This window comes from Rhipicephalus microplus, chromosome 4, assembly GCF_043290135.1.
Source record: "Rhipicephalus microplus isolate Deutch F79 chromosome 4, USDA_Rmic, whole genome shotgun sequence".
NCBI lineage: Eukaryota > Metazoa > Arthropoda > Arachnida > Ixodida > Ixodidae > Rhipicephalus > Rhipicephalus microplus.
This window is the reverse complement of record NC_134703.1, coordinates 90,916,608-90,936,329: the sequence shown is the minus strand read 5'-3', so window position 1 is coordinate 90,936,329 and position 19,722 is coordinate 90,916,608. Positions and strand designations below refer to the sequence as shown.

At 43.3% G+C, this 19,722-nt stretch overlaps 1 protein-coding gene across 2 annotated transcripts in view; it reads left to right on the top strand.

Annotated features, from left to right (window-relative positions):
- Med (Smad/Smad4 homolog Medea) overlaps positions 1 to 19,722 on the top strand; it is a 51,213-nt gene that overhangs the window by 16,892 nt on the left and 14,599 nt on the right. Inside the window, exons 6-8 of one of the 2 annotated variants that reach the window (XM_037423231.2) lie at positions 6,956 to 7,024; positions 9,027 to 9,122; positions 12,813 to 12,959. In XM_037423231.2, coding sequence (XP_037279128.2) covers positions 6,956 to 7,024; positions 9,027 to 9,122; positions 12,813 to 12,959 — 312 coding nt within the window. The remainder of the gene's footprint in view (positions 1 to 6,955; positions 7,025 to 9,026; positions 9,123 to 12,812; positions 12,960 to 19,722) is intronic. The other variant, XM_037423232.2, reaches the window with a different exon arrangement.

Below are 19,722 nucleotides of genomic sequence, written 5' to 3'. Positions count from 1 at the left end.
CAAGAAGCAGACTGATCGGACCGTCTCGCGTCACTGTTGCCGTGCACAACGTTGCCCGGCTTTACTGTGCTAGTAGCAGCAGACCGAAAGCAGCGGCAGCTACAGCAGCAACAACGGCCATTGTTCGATTTCCCGCTATTGGCTGCGAGATTGCAGACGCTTTTGTTTCAAATGCGCCCCGCTAGATGGCACCACCTGTCCTGAGTAACCACGTGAAAATTGAATGTTTGAACCAATCGCACGATTCTCCATAGTAATGTCCGGTGGTCCTTTTTTTCATGAATCGAACAGAAACTAACAAGCAGAATTTTATTGCGTCTCTTGATGTACGGAAGGTTCTTTATTTAGTGCAGCTAGATCGATTGCTAGTGATTAATTGTGGACAGTGCGTCTGATGTCATAGGGATCATTTTGAAAACCTCCTACTGCGGCACATGTGTTCTTGTGCATTTACCTTAATTTCTCGGTAAGTAGGGCACTGTTGATTATATTGTCATTTTAGATGTTGTCATACATTGAGCTTTCACTCTGACGTAAATTGTTATTTGACTTTAGTGTCTCTTTAAAGCACGCACTTTGACCATTTGCACCACCGAGCGAGTGATAGTGAAGAAACATCTGCCATGCTGAAGCATTTCGGAGATCTTTGTAATGATGTACCATGTTAATAGCTCAGTGTTAAAATGCTGGCAGCCTATGGCTTTGTGGCCGAGTCGTATGAGGCATTTTGCTGTGGAACGAGGGGCCACAGGTTTGAATCCCAGATTGTGCACTTCGAAAAAAATTGTCTTCCAACATGTTTCTTTGTGGATTTCATATCTGTATATATGCCTATAGATATATGGAACAGCATGGCCGCTCTGACGGCCATGACAAAACTCTGCCAAGAGTATTCATGTATAATTACTGTCACTTTAAAAAAGTTTGAATACTTTGGAAGTACATCTAATGCCATACAAGTCAAGTGCTCTTCACAGCAGCCGCAAGTTTAAGCCTAAAAATCTTTACTGAGAAAAGCTTAGCTCCTAAATAAGCTTAACACCTAAAAAAATGAAAGCCAAATAATGTGCACATGAAACTAAATTGACGAAGCAAAGCTATCGTGCGAATTCTAACCCCAGGTTAACCCTCCAAAACCTAGGGCATTGCCGATTTTGGTATTGTATGCAAATGTTCCATTCATTGTTCTCTACCACTAGCTGTCCACTCGATTCAATGAATGCAAAACTGAAAAGCGTCACACGAAAAAAAAAAAAGCAGTTTCAATCTAAACTCATGTTGAAGCATGACAACCTGAAATACAAATATTTTTTTTCGTGGTGGCCATGTATTTTTCTTTATGCGATGTGGTATGTATGGTGCCCATAAAATTTTGTGATACTCAGTACAGCATTGCAAATTTTGGTCACTGTTAGCATTGCTTAAAGAAAACTTTTCAGTCAGTTATCGTGGCAAACCCATGCAATTTCATAGTGCGGAATGCGATAGCAGCACATAACTAAGAAAAAGTCCAAAACATTGGTTGACTACTCAAAATTTGTCGTATTATTCAAAAAAAACTTTCATTTGTGGTGAAAGAACCTATTAGTTCCAGATGCTTTCTCCAATGTTGTCAGTCTTGCGTGGGCTCTTCATATCAGGCCAATGTACAGCTTAGGTTATGCAGTGCAAACTAGCGCACACTTTATTTATTTATTTTATTTATTAGAATACCCTCAGGGCCCGTAGGGCATTACAGAGGGGGTGGGTACAACATATATAACACACAAGAAAAAAAGACAAAATAAAGAAACAAGTATCAGATGCGCAAATCAGGAAGGCAACATAAGTCAACTAAAAATGTATAAGAATTCAAGCACATACAAGACAAAGATAGATAATGGAAACTGCGTATAGTTACAAGCATTGCTGAGAAATTGCAGTCTTGAATAACAAAGGGTCTGTTATTGATACAACGGAAGAGGGAAGGTGTTACACTTTGGTGTTACAAAGTGTTTCCGTTTCCACTCCCTGGCTGGCCCGCTCTGCTTGGTGGACTCAGCCACCTGTTGTGAATGGGGTTTTTGTTTCGGAACTGTGTTTTGATTGAACAGTGTGTGTATTCAAGAAAAACCTGTAGTAGTCCCTGGGAACTTCAACAAGACACCACAGCTTGACTGCACAGCTAGAAGTGGAAGTAATGCCATGTATTATTTTTTGTGGCTTTTTTTAGAGTCCTAATACTATGCAGGAATAATTGGGTGTGTTCACATTAGGCATAATGGTAATAGTCGTTGCAAAATTAAGGATTAATTCACGAAAGGGTTCAGCAGTAATGCGAAGTTTCTAAATTGGAATGAAGGTTTTGCGAGGGAAACAAATATCTCTAAACATTAAGGAAGCTTCCTAGCTGACAAATTATCCATCCTGTTTTTGGAACTGGTAATGATAAGCACTTATTAGCCTATGCTTTTGATAGGAAATTAATACTGAAATGAATCTGTATAGTGTTACCTGAAATGAAACTATAGCAGGCACTATAAGATTGGTGGTAGTTCAAATTTACAATATTTATGAAATGATCTTTTCGAAAAAAAATTCCCAAATAGAGGATGAAAGCGAAGTGGGAGTTGTGCTGTCCAACAGTGATGATTGATTGATTGATATGTGGGGTTTAACATCCCTAAACCACCATATGATTATGAGAGATGCCGTAGTGGAGGGCTCCAGAAATTTCGACCACCTGGGGTTCTTTAATGTGCACCCAAATCTGAGCACACGGGCCTACAATATTTTCGCCTCCATCGGAAATGTAGCCGCCACAGCCGGGATTCAATCCCGCTACCTGTGGGTTAGCAGCCGAGTACCTTAGCCACTAGACCACCATGGCGGGGCCCAACAGTGATGAAGCAAAATTGTCATTCCAGCAGTACAGCAAAGCAACTGAGATAATTGATTCATTGCAATTAAATGAAAAATACTTGCTGCGCTAAAGTGTGCGAGCCAGAGCTCTACTCATTTGTACTATTTCCAAAAGCAGCAACAACAATGACACTTATCAATCTAGTTTGCGAAGCAGAAAATTGCTTTCCCAGTAATTTACCGTACACAGAAACAATAAGGCAGCAGCTTGTCATTAAGATAATTGCACTCTGTCAGTGCCTACCATTGCCAGTGCCAGTTCAAAACAGAACAATTTTTTTGTTAGCTCAGAAGCTATGTCAATTCTAAGAATTTTTTTTCTTTGATAACCCTTACTCCGATTCGGAAGCTCCTGCATTACGGCTTATTCATTTTGTGCATTAACCCTAAATTTTTCAGTCATTATAGCATTGTGTCTAATGCAAATGACCCAATAGATCCAACATAGGATTGTATTAAAAACCGAAAAATATAGGGAATCTCTAGTATTGCTGCCTCCAGTGGCACCTTAAACTTGCAGCTTTGTAGGGGTATGCAGATAAATGTTCTTTAGTTTTATCCGTATAAACAATGAAATTATTATGAGGCACACAATATTCTCTGGGGTGACTATTCAGATTGCATGCGCCAAAATCTAAGAATGCAAATGTTCTTGCACTTGACCCCCATCAAAATGTGGTCACCATGGTGGGGAGTAGAACCTACATCCTGGAGCTTAACGGTGTGACACCTTGCCTGCCTGGCTGATGGTAGAGAGAGTTGTCATCGTAAGCCGACACATTCAGTGCAACATTCAAAGCTCAGCTGTAGAATTGAAACTAACCCAGACTTGCCAAAAATTTTCTCCAATGGACTCGCTCGGACTTGATATCAGCAACATATTACTCAGCTGGACTCACTCAGACTCGGACTCACATGTTCACCCGAGTCTGTGTGAGTTGACTCAAGAGTTCATTGGTTCAAAACTGGCTTTTTTTTTTTATCGTGGTGGCATTGCTTTTTAACGTCGACATCTCACATAATCTGTGTTCTCTGATACGTCTTTGGTCCTGTACTTTTATATATGGGTTATCAGTGGTTTCCATCCAATAAGGATGTTTTCATCAAATACGGGACTTGTATGAGATATCTCTATGAAGAACTTGCTGTGAAAGAGTTTGCAGGGGGTGGTCATGAAGCCCCCCCACCCTGCTCAACTCGTACCTCTCTGACCAATATTGAGGTGCTGCATGAGTACTAGAGTGCTGAGATGTGTGTCGGCAGCTCTAGTATCAACGCATGTCTATATAAGGTTGATAATAATGCTAAAGACGAATAGATAAGACCAAGGTCGGCAATTAAAAGTAAAGCTCACGCAGACTTGCTCAAGAAATGTTTTGCATTCAGTTCTCACTCGAACTCAGGCTCACCAATATTCCCGTCAGCCAAACTCACTCGGACTCCGACTCACAAATATTTTCCTCAACTGGACTCACTCGCACTCAAGATCACCAAAATATTATTCACTCAGAATCTTGGCCCGATCTGTATCTGTGAGTTGGCTTATGGGGGAGTTTGCCAACCTGTGGCTACATCTAAGGATATCCTGATCAGACTGAACTGCAAGATCCTCAAATTGCACTGCACTCACATGTGTTTAACAGAGAGAGAGAGAAAGACAAGAAAAAACGGCCAGGCCTCCGCAGAATGTGCAGCACAAACACAGCGAAATGTGGAAGAGTGACCTCTCAGAGCCTTTTCTATACACTGTTTGGGTAACTTTTGCAAGCACACTTGCTCGGTACACACCACGCCATAAATAACCATAATTTTTTATCAGTAGGTCGCCATTTATTACGCTATTCTTCATCATTTTTCGGAGAAGCGTGGTATTCGCTACACAATTGCTAGGATTTTCGTCCAATTTTTTATTGCGATCGCAATTATGTTGACCCTCTCGGCTGGATTTGGCCACCGGCATCGCCGTCACTCTCCGTATATATATATATGGAAATTCAAGAAAAAAAAAGTAATACAGAAATAGATGCCGGCGCGCGGAATTGAACTTGCGACCTCAGAGACGCGAGTGCACGACGTTAACTATCATATTTACTCACGTAATTCTCACACTGGCATAATTCTCCCAGCCCCCACATCGCCCAACAAAAATACGATTTCTTTTTTTCCTCAAGTAATTATCGCACCTCCGAAAACTGCTGCAATAATGTCGTCTACTCGTTCCAGCCACTGATGATAGCGTGTGCCATCTAGCGCCATCTCTTAAGCATCAAGGGTACTACATAGCACGGAGATTCGATCCAATTTAAGTCAAGCCAAAGTGGCAAGTGCGCGTTGCGGCATATTTTGTATGTTGTGTCGGTAATCTTGTCACATTATGGGGCGATACTAAAGCAACACGGCTGTTTTCAAGTTGAAAGTGATAGATCATGCACTAAACAACGGCAACTGGGCCGTCGGTAGGCCTTTCGGAGTCTACGAGTTTTGTGTTCGGTACTGGTGACGGCAGCTGAAAGCCACCAAGACGCGTGGGCCTGCCGTGAGCCTAAAACTGGGATTGATGGTAAACTTTATTTCTTCAGAAGGTTCTGTTGAAAAGCCATCAGCCCAATACTCACGTCTTGCGCTTATCTTTTGAGGGCTGCTGTAGAGCGACAAACGCTACCGCTACGCCCGCAATGCCCACAAGCTTTGCGTATGGTATTCTAATTCTCGACTATTTGCTTGCGCCTTTTGTGTCTCAAATAAATCTTGCCTTGTATTGAACCTGTGCTTTTATTGTTCAGGTAACTCTTAATTAGTACTTCTCAAAGCTTGCCTTTAGTTGCTGGTGTGAGAATCCCAATTTGCGGCCACTTCGTTTTCTTTTTCGCTCTGTACGTTTTCGTGGAAAGTTTTCCCTGTGTAATTCTCGCACCCCCCAACATTGCATCGGTTTTCCGCCAAAAAAAGTGCAAGGGTTATGCGAGTAAATACGGTACTGAGCCACTGAGGAGCTCGTCCTTCAACGTTCAAACTGCAAGCTATTTATATCTACCACTTACCGCTAGAGATTGGCATCTCTGAGAGGAACTATCGTGTTTTCAGCATTACTAGCAAAGTGGCGCAATGAGCGCGTGTAGTCACATCATCACGGCGCGGTGGCGTGCGCTCTCATCTCCCACGCGTACTTTGCCCAGCGGAGAGGAGGTGGGTGTACGCTCACTCGTGCGCCCTTATCTCGCGGTGGGGAGGACCGTACGTCTTGGCTGCTTCGGACTTTCACCGGAACGATTCTGTTGTAGTTACCAAGCGCACAAAAGTCACTGCAATCGTTGCACAATCTCCTTTTGTGAAAAGGAGACTGTGCGCTTTTCAAACACAGCGAAGTAATAACTGAGACGCTTATTCGCGTTCATCTGTACCTGGGAGGACGTTTCGTGTGTCATTTGTTTCGTGTGTCATGAAACATGAACGTTTCGTGTGTCATGACAAACACGAGGCACGTTTCGATCTGCTTGCCATTCTGCGCGTGACCTTTCAATTTGTTGCTATCGCATTCATTGCTTCGCCTTTGCGGCAAAGCTGTTGCTTTTTTTTAATACAGTGGCTGACAACTATGAAGAATTATGCCTGAAAAGGGTATGGGCCACAGTTAATAGGTGATCAAGAACAAGCTTTTTTAATGGGTTGGAGCATTGGACAACCCACTCATTACGCAGTTTGCATTGTGTGACACCTGGTTGTCCCTTTCATGTTCTAAAATGCTTTATTACTTATATTAACACGATTCCTTTCCCGATAACAAGCCTGCCTAAGCTAAGGAGAGTTCAGAAATGAATTCCAAGCACTGGCGGTGCCACACTCGACAACTATGGTGCCGCTCGTGACTCGTGTTTTGATCGCATAACAGCTTTTGCTGTAAACGTGAGGAAAGTTGACTAGATGCACATAAAGTTTATTGCTCCACAGATGCTAAAATGCCGTCAGTGTGTCTGTTGTGCTTGTTTCATGTTCTGTGTGTCTTCATTTCGTCAGTGTTGTTGTTCGTGTGTGTTTGTCTTTTCATCTCTGGCAGTCCAAGCACCCACAAGCTCCACCAGCATAGATACGTTTAGTTCTCGTGATGCACCGTCCACGTCTTCAGGTATGTCCGCACAGGGTAACCTGTCGCTGCCACGCCCTTTCCTTCCCCCTGTGTCGTGCGTTTTCAGGTGCCATTGGCTTTCCGTGAAATGTGCTTTTCTTGTGTGATCTTAGGTCAGAGGCACGCTGATAAAGAACAGGTCCGCTGCTCATCCTATGTTTTAGCTCTCGTAGCATGTGTGCGCACCGTCCTTATACTAGCTCTCTGGTGTTATAGAGCAGTGTAGGCCATGCCTGTTGAGACGTGCAGTCAGCGGCTATGAAACTTCTGACAAAAACTTGCATCCTGTTTTACGTTGTATGTCCTTTTCTTTCCGTTTGCTTGTTGTACTCATTTTATACTTATAGGGTAGTATTGAAGAAGCTTGTGGGGAAAAAAAAAAAAAAAGCTGAATTCACACAAATTTCTGCGTGTTTCAGGGTGTAGTTTACAAAGAAACCTTGGGCACTTTGTATTGCTTCGTATACTTCAATTACAACTTGTAGCCTTCATAAACTATTATTATACCTTTCTTGCGGTGAATGTGTCATATTTTGTGACAAACTTGTGAGGCTTTTTAATGCATTAAATTGCATGATGCATTGTACGATACGTATTCCTATCTCTCTCGTGACATGCTCTATTAATTAATTGCAAGCGCAAGCAGCGAAAAAAATCTTTCTAGCACTCATGGTGTTGCCCGCTGTTTATGAAACCGAGGTTGGTGTGCTATTTGGCCGTTCTGCGTTAAGAGGAAAACAGTACATTCTACTAGAATAAAAAGACTCAAGTGGTATGCTAGGTACGGTTATCTTGTGTTTTTAGTTCTTTTCATTAAAGGCAGGCAAACTGAACAGTTTTTGGGTAGCTTTACAAGTTACCCGCAACATTATGGGAAAGTTTCGTAGTTTGTCTGCCAGTGACCTCCTAACACTTGGTAATTGCACTGTTACTTACAGCATAATTTTGCCTTAATTGCCCCATTTATTGCTCATGTTTTTCGTTCACACCTTGCTTTTGTTTTCTTGTTACCACGTCTTATTATATAGCAAACCTGGTGCGGTAAGCAATTTCGTTATCATTGACTGTTTTTACAAGGGTCAATGTCATCCCAGCTACCACGATGACAGGGGCCTCCAGTGTACTCATCTTTTTCGAAGTTCAGCTTAGCAAAAGCAATTTTTCTATTGAACTGTCTGGGAGAAATAGGTCTTTTTGTTGCTGAATAGAGTTTGCTTTAAATGCAGTGTGCCGATTTGTTTCTTTGCGGCTAAGTCATTTAATCATTAAGCACAGTTCAGGTTCTGTCACAATTGGAAAAATATCTTAATTTTAAAATAAAATTGTTGCATTTATAAGCTGTGATTGCTTTTATGAATTGCCTAGGTGCCTACCTTCTTTGGTTGAGCTTCTAAGCTCGCAGAAGACGTCAACCGTGTAGTTGATAAAAAAATTATTTGCAAATGCTGTTACACTGTGTTAAATCTTGTGGTAAGTGGTTACATTATACTTATTAGCAAACAAGGCTCACCGTATCAATCTTTTTGACATTTTGTCATCATCGAATAGATGTTTTTATATCCATAGTATTTGAGGCCATGAATTTAAAATAAAAAGTATTGCATCTATGATCTCAATTAAACTCTGTCAGACAGAGAAACCAGAACAGCTTTCAAAGAGCAATCATACCAAACTTATTTGTTTTTACTTATCCTTTCTTAAATATCCTCATTTGACAGACATTATTAAAGTATGTGGAGGGCTTTCCCTTTTAAAGATGTGTAATACATTTGCTGGAAATGTTTGCACGAAATGCCAATTACCCAGACAGTTTAGAAGGTGAACGTCAATGTTTGTGGAACTGGCTAAATTTTAGGCTCAGCAAAGTATTTCTCTTGTGTGAACAGTGACCTGCAAAGTATACTTTCCTGCTTCACTTCAGTGTTGTATCTCTCATGTATGGTGTGAGTATATGTTGGTGTAAAGTTATTTTGTGTTTTCTCTTTCTCTCCCTTTTATTTAGTGGATACAACCATCGCTCCTCTCTCCCCACACTTACCTCAAAATGGAATGAACGGAATAAACCAGCAGCAGTCAATGCAACCATTTTCAAGCACAGGTTAATACTTCCTTTCACCTTGTTTTTTTAAATTCTCATACCATATTTGTTAACCTAGAACATAAGCCTTCTGTCACTCTGAAATGTCCACTTGCTTTTTAGCACACACATATATATATATTGTAACGACGAGAAATAAGAGACAACGCCTTTGCTGCAGGCCGGCTGTTCTTATTCTGCTTCCTCTTCCTCCGCTTCCCTAACCCTGCCTGCACCCTTGCCTGAGCCCCACTATTTAATATCATTACACTCGGCCCCGACTGCGAGCCTCGTGGGCTACCGACAATGTCTCCGGTGGGCGGCATTGACTATTCCGGGGTGGCCGGGCTCGGCCAAGCTGATATTTCACATGGAAGTTTGACGTCCTTTCAAAATGAGGCTTGGCAGCCAATGGCTGCTCCTGTAACACTGAACAAGAGCTGCTAGAGATCAGTTTGTGTTTGGCAGACGGTTTGTTGATGTGACACAGACTCATGTCCTCAAAACTATTCTTCAATCCACACTGGTCGGGCGAAACAGCACGAGCAAACTTATCGGTTTGCTTGTTTTCGCCAAGTTCTTTCACACTTGTGATGACTTGCTCATTTCCGAGCAGAAGTGGCGACTGAGGGGTTACCGGAACAAAAGACGCTTGTGGTTCCGGAGCCTGCAATGGCATCGCCAGGCTCCTCGCTCGGATGTACTGCTGGTTCGGCCAAAAAGGAGTGGGTGCTATTTCCTCCTTTCTTGGCTGCACCTGGTTGGAGCTGGCAGTCGGAGTATCTAGAGCAAACACATCTCCGGGCAGCGACTCTCCGCTCTTCTTAAGGAAACGCTCGATGACAGGGCGCCTCGATGCTCTTCCTCGTTTGTGCTCCGTCTGGGCTTCTCCACTCAGCTCCAGAGGCGACTGAGCTTGGCTCCCAAATAGCAAATGCTCAGGCACCTCGACACTTGGGCTTCCACATCGCGATGGGCTTTGGTACCGCTTGGGGTACATCTGGAGAGACTGGGGGGGATCCAGAAGGCTTTCCCCCAACAGTACATCGGCTGACAAGTCGCCCTTGCTGTGCTTCTTGGGCTTGCGCTTGGCAACCGACTCTTCATTTCTTATGAACCCATCGTCATTGGTATTTCTGTTGGATTGACCCTGAAGTGAACTGGTACCGGTAACGGGTGCTGAAGCCGCGAGGGTGGTCTCCTTCTGGGATCTATTCTCGGTAGCGGTCGCGTAAGACTGGGTGGTCGTGGAGAGGTGATGGTGACTCCGTCCAAAAGCAGCTATGAGCTTGTCACTCCAGTCCACCCAGGACGTCTGCCGCACGCCTTCGTATCGATGCCAAGCCGCGGCAGCATTCCGAAGGCGGTCTATGGCCATGCCCCACTTCTTTTGGTCCGTCCACGCTGCGTGATCTCCGACAGCGTTGACGGTTGCCACCCATTCCTTGGCATCGTCCTGGAAGCCGCGAAACTCCGGTAGCTCGAAGGAAATCGGCGATGGCGGGACTGCGGGCAAAACTCCGAAATGTGCCCACGCCAAGCAGTTCACTTGCTCTGATACCTCCGTGAGAGAACGTCCGAGATTGCGACGGTTCTCGGGCGAGCTTAGCTCGAAGTTTTGTGAGGCGGCCGCAGCCAACATGGCATTGAGTGCGCACAATGTTGGCAAGATGGCAGGACGTAGCTGGGAGCTCGACGCTATGAGGGCGTTGGTCGTGACGCGGAGTTGCGCGATGGTATGCTGCAGCTCCGCTGCGCTGTCGTGCGATCCGCACGAAGAGCCAAGGCCCGCCTCTGCGGAGGATACAGTGACTGCGGTACTCGAGGTGGTACAATTGCTGACCAAGGACGCGTGGACGGCGTCCCTTGGAAATCCAGCTGTGGTAGGAATCGTGGACATGGGTTCCAGGGCGCTGGAAGCGTCAACGACGTTCCCAGGCAAGCGGAACCCATGTGATGAGTTGTGACCTGGTACTGTGGCGTAGATGAAGCGGTCTTGCGCCGCCGGGTAGGCCTCGACGCCGTACACGGTGGGTGCTTGAAGCGCCGACAGGTTGCCAGGTATGGAGGAGGCATGTACGCCATCCCTAGGTGAGAGAGGCCCGTGCGCATGGTTGCCGCGACGTGTCGCGTCCCAGGACAAGTTTCCCGGAACCACAACGGAGGCCTGGACGCCATCCGTCGGTGCTGGGATCGATGCTGGCCGCGACGGACGCCTTGCGGGTCCCATCAGCGAAGAAGCGTGACGGCGAGGAGGCCTTGACGCCGTCCCCGAACGGTGGTGTCAGTAAACAGCTGCCGAGGAGGGCTTGACGCCGTCCTCAAGCGACGCTTACCGCGGCTGCACGTCGGCGGGCGTTCTGGATGACGAAACCGAGACGTAAGCCGTTTTCTTCGCCGACTGCGCCATTGTAACGACGAGAAATAAGAGACAACGCCTTTGCTGCAGGCCGGCTGTTCTTATTCTGCTTCCTCTTCCTCCGCTTCCCTAACCCTGCCTGCACCCTTGCCTGAGCCCCACTATTTAATATCATTACAATATATATATATATATATATATATATATATATATATATATATATATATCATTACTTCTAATTTATAAGTTAGTCGGTCCAACAAATTTTATTATTCTTGAAGACGTAGAATTATTGTTATTGGACCCGACTGCCTTCTTCAAGAAAAAAAACAAAAAGTCTTCGGATAAATGCATGACGTCTAATTATTGATAAGCATTGCGTGGTGTAATCTCAGAAGTGTTGTTGGGGGAGTCCAGTTTGTTAAGCTAGTGCCCTCGTGCTCTTCTCTAGTGCACGTAATTCCATTAAAAATTGCACAAGAAATAGTGCCATTATATTTTTTATGCAGGCTAACCGATAAATGATGCAGAACATACAGTAAAAAAAAGGCCGTAGACCTCATTGATGATAGAGTGCGCCGGTTGCTAGCCCCCTTCTTTCCCTCGAAAAAAAGAAAGGAACACAAACACTAAAGTAATCAAGCTTCTGGTCTCTTTGCCATTGTTTCACTTGAGCTTGACCCGTCATGCTTGTGTGAGCTGTACAGTGTCGGTATTGCTAACGTTTGCGGAGAGGGTGATAAAGCTGATCTGGCAACAGAAATTTTCAGTGTGCATAGCATGTGCTGGCAACGGTGATCTTATAGCTGTAAAGTCACCAGTAAAATTAAATAATGAGCATTCTTGTTCAAAGTTTGTATTTTTTAAAAGCACGTTGGAGGGTGATTTCTTATTTAGTGCACATGCATGCATATAAATAAGAAAGTAATAATAATGACAGAAGCCACCCTCACCTCCGCCCAGTGATCCATACGTGGCGTCACGTATTTTGTGCCAGACGCCGTCTGTCTCTCTCATTCACGCGTCAGTCCGGGGCGACAACCAGACAACAATGCCAGTGTACGTCTGAGCCGCAGATGCTCTACAATGCGTCACACCCCTCCTCCTCTGTCTGGTAAGCTCCAGACAGAAGGGGGAGGGTGGTTAGCGTGTCTGGTGGGAGGAACCCAGACACGCAGCGTGTCTGGCGGGAGGGACCCAGACACGCAAAAGGGCGAGTAGGTGCGTGTCGACTTGGCTTTAGATTTGGTCGCCCCTCCCTTCCGTCCTCCGTCTATGTGGCGCTTTTATGGCTGCGTAGTGTTCAAGGAGAAAAGACCCTGGTCACCTGCATTGTTGTTTCGCTTCACCAGGTGGGGGCACGTGGACGGGCAACAGCACCCTGTCGTACACACAAACGATGGTTCCCCCCGCCGGCACGGACAACTCGTTACGGCAGCAGCAGCAGCAACAACAACAACAACAACAGCAGCAGCAACAGCAACAACACCCAGCTTTCTGTACGTTGCAATCCCATTTCATTTTGTGGTCTTTTCTTGCATCTCGCCTTTACCCTAAATTGTATTTGCCATTTAATTAGTCTGCTTCAGACAGACGGTTGTTAGAGTCTTGTCCATTTATTCTTCTTATGATTTGACGGAGCAGGTGTCGGATTCACTCTGCATTTTATTTATTTTTTTAATCGTAATTGGTGCATCTTCCAGTATGTGCCACGTCTGAGATAATTGGCAGCTGTCATATATCGATCTTTTCCTAGGAGAGACCTTGCTTATGCTTTTGTTTATATTGCACTATACTTTCTTGGCTGCATTGCCTATTTGATCTACTACTCACTCAAGCAGGAGGAATCCTGTCCTTCCAGTTTTCTTTCCCCTCCTTCCATCTCTTGTGATGAAATGGGGGGTGCATGTCGGGTTCTCTTCCTGTTTCATTTATACCTGGATGTGGTACTCGGTGTGCTCAATCTTTTTCTCTTGATGGAAAGCCGACAGCTGTCATTGATGCTGATGTTTTAATTAGGACTAGAGTTTCATTTTTCTTTCTGAGATAAACCTGAAGTGGTCTTGGAAAGCAGTCTGGTTTGCTTGAAACATGTTTAAAAAGCTTGCGAGACGCTGTGCAACTAGAGTTCATGGGTGATCTTGTAAACTTCTTTGCGGTTTTTGGTGGAAAAATTGTTTCCAAGAATATTTTGTAGAATTTATACCCAGTCATGGTTAAGCTTTCTGCGCTATTCATTGTGGTTTCGTCAAAGGTAGACATAAGTTCACTGTTCGCAAGAAGAGTGTGGCAGTCCTCAATTGTTATTCAGTTAATCAGTTAGATAGTCTAGTAACTAGTGCTTGCTTAATAACAACTGTCACATTGTCCTTCATTGAAAGTGAATATTGTCTAGCAGTGCAACAACACTTCCAGTGAGGGCAGTCATAAAACAGATTGGTTGTGTTTTTCTTTCTTGGATTTTCTTTTTTTTTTTCGTTTAAAATTTTTCACCACTGTTGTCACCGTCTGGCAATAGGGCTGTGCAGTGTTCGTCCACTATCATCACTTGGGAGGTGCTATTTCGAAGGCCGTACTTTCATTTTAAGGGGGCAGACTCGTCTTTGGGACCAAAATGTGACAAAAAAATTCATTTTTTAAAGTTGACATATCTGGTTTCTGCAAGTATTTTTCTATCTTCTCTGCGAATTTTCACACACCAGGAAGTGGCAATTTTCTTCTAATGTCATTCTAACTGCTTAGACTCTTGGTACTGTTAAAATGCAGAACCTGCGAAAAAATTTGGGAACCGACTTCGAGGCTTCTTTATGATTTGCCGGCACCTGTGTTAGAAGCTCTGCTATGAATTTATGAGCACCTTTATGAGGATTGCAAAACGTGTGCACCATGATTGTTGCTTTTTGAAGAAGCTATGTGTTTTCAGTTTTTTTCATTTTGATTGATTGATTGATTTGTGGGGTTTAACGTCCCAAAACCACTATATGATTAGTTTTTTTTTTTCTCAAAAAAGTTAATTTATGACTGTTCAATTTTGAGGCTTCAATATCTCTGCAGCTCGGGCAGGTACAACAATCGTTCCTTTTGCAATGGGAACCTGTATGTGTGTAGAATGCAAGTATCGGAGCAGAATTTAGAGCACAAGACCTTTTAATTATGCACTCATCAAAATTGTAACACAGTCCCAACTGCTTTTGAAAATGGATAGTTCATTTTGCTGTAAAATAACCAAGAAAGGCCTAAAAGCAAGAACGTCTTCCATAGTTTCAATCTATAGTCATTAGTCTATGTATTTTCGTAAAAGTCCTGAAGCGTCGTCTACACTAACAGCAGAAGAGAAGGTAGCGAAGTCGAATGCGCATAATGATTTCTTCCGCTCGGTATTCACGACAGATAATGGCATTTCACCTTATTTGGAACAGCACAATACTGACAAAATTGACGAAATTAACATCACAGACGCTGGAATTATGCAACTATTGCTTAACTTGGACCCGAAAAAATCCACCGGCCCGGATGACATACCGAATGAATTCCTAAAAAGATATGCAGAATGGTGTAGCAAGTACCTCGGCCTAATTTTTCACAAGTCGCTTTTAACGTCTACCCTTCCGGAAGACTGGAAAATAGCAAAAATACCGTAATTACTCGAATATAACGCGCACCTTTTTTCCGGTTAAGCGAGTTCATAAATTGCATGCGCGTTAGAATCGAGTACGAACAAAAAAATTACGGTCAATCTATTGCCATCGGCAAGTCCAAAATGGCCGCCCCCTACGTGCGTCGGCATGGCGCGTCCGCCATTTCTGCCTATGTGTTTCCCATGTGCGGTACTTCGTACATGTGCTGAGGAGTTCGTCATCTAGTAGTGCATTAGCATCGACGGCGTGGAAGGGCCGACTCCAAAAACTTGAGTGCACCACGATGCCGCTTTTAAAAGAAAAGTCATCGCGTGTGCAGAGACGGACGGAAATCGGGCCGCATCGCGGTCGTTCGGAGTTCCCGAAACGTGTGTGTGGGACCGGCGGAAACAAAAGCAGAAGATTGTCGACAGCAAAGCTTCACTCAAAGGCTTCAGTGGACCACAGCAGGGTCTGTTTCCGCAAATTAAAGAGCTGCTCGGCGAGTATGTGCTTGAGCGGCACAGCGGCCCGTGACGACAGAACTGCTCCAAGTGCGGGCTATGCAATTAGTCTTAGAAAAAGGTCTAACGCGGAGCCAGTTTAAAGCAAGCAGGTGCTGGCTAACTAACTTTATGAAGAGGAAAGGCTTTTCCCTCCGAAGGGGAACATGCATATGCGAAAAGTTTTGTGGAGGAGTACGATGAAAAGCTTCACAGTTTTCAGAGGTTCGTCCTAAACTTGCGGCGCAACAACGGCTACCTGCTTGGGCAAATCAGGAATGCCGATCAGACGCCTCTTTACTTCGACATGCCTGGCACCACAACCGTCGAGAAAAGGGGGCGAAGCAAGTTCGCGTGCTGACATCAGTCCACGGTAAAACTACAGTGACGGCAATGCTCTGTTACACGTCAGATGGGCACAAGCTTCGCCCGTACCTTATATTTAAATGGAAGACGCTCCCGAAGGGAGTCGTTTTTTCGAGTGGTGTGATCGTGCGGGCCAGCGAGAAAAATGGGTGCGCGTTGCAATCGATGTCTTACGTTTTTTTTTTTTTCGCGGTGAAAATCGGGTGCGCGTTACAATCGAGGGCGCAGTAGAATCGAGTAAATACGGTAGTACCAATTCACAAATCAGGAGACAAAAATGACGGTTCAAATTTCAGGCCTATTTCACTAACAAGCACGTCATGCAAATTACTTGAGCACATAATCCTGAAGCATCTAACTGTTTACTTGGAAAAAGTGAACTTTTTATCACCTCATCAGCACGGCTTCCGCAGCGGCCTATCAACTTATTACACAGCTAGCAGAAGTAGTTCACGACCTCGCACTATCAATAAACAACCACGCGCAAACAGACATCATTCTGTTGGATTTTTTCAAGGCATTTGATTGTGTAGGCCATACTAAATTAATTGGGAAATTGGAAAATGTGATTGGCAAAGGCGCAATATCGGCATGGGTAATAGACTTCCTCTCGAACAGGTCCCAGTTTGTTGTCTTCGAAAACACACCATCTGAGACCGTACCTGTGACATCCGGGGTTCCGCAGGGGTCAGTCCTGGGACCGTTATTATTCTTAATTTTTATTAACGACATAACTTCCAATATCGAGTGCAACATCAAGTTATTTGTAGATGACTGCATTATTTACAGGGAAATTAATAGCTACACGGACCACCTAATGCTTAACACGTCGCTTAGTAAAATAACGAAATGGTGTTCTGACTGACAAATGACAATAAACATTAAAAAATCCGTTACCATGACTGTTTCATCAAAAAAACAGCCTTCTATGTTTACATACTTCATTAATGACATACCCTTAAGTAAGGTTTCGCAACACAAATATTTAGGAATTACGCTTACTTCCGATCTTAGATGGGATTCACACATCACAAATATTACCGCCGCCGCGTTGCGCAAACTGTTCTACCTAAAACGGTGCCTAAAGACGTCCCCCACTCCTACCAAGCTGTTAGCTTATAGAACGTTCGTAAGACCGCTTCTGGAATATGCAAGCACGATATGGTTTCCGCACTCGACTACCCTCATGAAAAAGATTAAAAGTGTCCAACGAAAGGCTATAAGGTTCATCTACAATAAATATAAACGGACTGACTCTCCCACTAACCTCTTGGCTGATTCAGGAATAAAAAGTTTGTCAGTTGAAGCGAGGCACGCTCGCCTAAAATTCTTGTTCCAGCTAATTCATAACAGTTACAAGATTGATACGCATAAATACATATCTTTTTCTCAGACCCGCCCTACACGTCACAAACACGACTGCACCATAACCGAATATTCCTGCAGTAACGACACGTTTATGTACTCTTTCTTTCCCATGGCAATACGCGAGTGGAATAAACTCGACCCCGTGATAACAAGCACTGACTCGTTATCTAAGTTCGTCGAAATGCTAGATTATTCAGTGTAGAAATAACACTTATTGTTGCGCTAACCGAACAGCACACGTGTAGCATTTCCAGCTTACAAATCTGTTAATTTCTTGTGTATTTTGTTGCTGCAGCCTTGTATTGGAACTATTCTTACCTTTTTGATGGACTTGTTTCTTTGGTTTATTTCTTCTTCTTGTTACTACAGCTTGTAATATAGGCGTGTTTATGCGTAAAGTTGTGCAATTATTCCGTCTTTGTGTGCATATGTTCTTTTTTGTTCTTCCTCATGAATCAAGCCTGCAGATTCACATGTTTCTTGTACACACATTTGTATGCCCTCCTGCTATGCTCTCGGATGAGAGTGGCAGTATTGTAAATAAATAAAAAAAATAAATAAATGTTGGCATAACTTAAATATCAGTTCTAATTAAGCACTTTTTTTTCTATGGTGGCCTTAAACAATAGGGTGTGAACTTAAGTTATCTCAGGAACAAGATGAGTTACATAAAACCTAATTAAATATTTGAAATCAACAGAAAAAACTGCATAATCCTGTGCAGTTTGATCAAGATCACTTAAGAAATAAACGAAAAAATGTCTAAGACCAGTCTACCCTCTTAACTTGAAATGATGTTGCTGCCACTGTTGCTGCTTGTTTTCCGGTGTATAACACCAGCCTCGGTTTTCCTGATTTTTTTGGAGAAGTGCCTGAAGTAGAGTCCATCAGTATTTTTGGCCACATGCATGGACGAGCGAAATAGAAGTTCGCAGCCACAGCATTGCTAGACTGGTGAGATTTCTTACACGGAAACTGATAATGATGGTAAAATAGTGGAATGTCTTTTTTATTTCCTTATTTATTTTCTGATGATGTGAACTACTATGTAACCAGACAAATATTGTGCTGCCTTTTTACTATAATCAGCATTTATTTCTTAAGATAATGGTTTTGTTTTTGAAATATGACTGTAAACCACAACAGCAAGATGGTATGCATGACGACGTCAGTTTTATGCTGCAACTGCCGCACTGTTTGCACAGTGGCCGACGTTTGTCGCCACGGTTGCTGAACAGTTGAACAATGATGAAATTACTTTCAAGATGCAACTGTGAATAATTTATTGTACTTGGAAACAAAAAAATTGCACACATTGATTATGCCAGCCGTTTGGCTCTATATATATGATGCTCTAGTCTTGAGATGAACTGACATAATTTTCAGCAAGAAAGTTTGTGTTTTGTACATTAAAAAATGTGGTGCCAGTGCTGGTGCTAATACAGACCACAATGACGCTTCTGTAGTTAAGTCTCTTCATTAAATCTGGTAATATTTAGAATTGATTGTTAGATCTTCGCAGAGTAGCACATGCAGTAGACTCTCAGTAAACAGAGATCTGTTAAACGGAACTGCCGCCTAAATGAAATAACTGTTTCTGATATGATTGGTCTAGTACTTCTATTCTGCACCCCTGTTCATCTCTCTGTGAACGAAAATGGTCTTAATTTGAACATATTTTCAAGGTCTGTTTAGGCTTCATTTAACAAGGGTCTACTGGAATTGAGATGAGAAAAAAAAAAAGACTAAAAAGAATAGGCAATTTCAAGCCCCTTGACCCATGTAGTATTGATTTACAACAAAAATTTATTAGCATCGACTGAATCGTATGATCAAGGGTGTGCAAATAGCGAAATTTCATCTCGAATTTAATTTGAACCAGTAGTAATGACTAATAGTTTAGAATATGGAATCACATATTTACAATATCGAGTGGAATATTGAATGCACTATATTTTATGCAATATTGAAAGAAGCAACAAAATAATGAAAAATGGCCATGTACTCGAGCACATAATGTGGAGAGTGACTAGTACCGAAAAAGACTACAAATTGTCATGCAGGATCACAAGCTATTCCATGTCACCTGGCTTCAGGTTCTCTCGCAGCAACCCTGCAGTGCTTGCTGCAGTCAAAAACATACACTCACTGAGGAAGGTATTGCTAAGTGGTTCTGGTAATGCCTGGATAAAGTGCAGCTCCGTAAGCTTTCGACTATTTCAAGGGGTCATCCTTTCTTGGGATCAGGAACTCATTGAAGTAACATTGAACCTCTTCAATAAGATTCGAGTTGAGAACGCTGGTTATTTTTTGACGCTAGCAGTTCGACAGCCTCCTTGACCGTTCCCTAGCCTTCTTTGATAGAGTAATGATGTGGGGGAATAAGGTGTTATTTTTTTAAATAAATG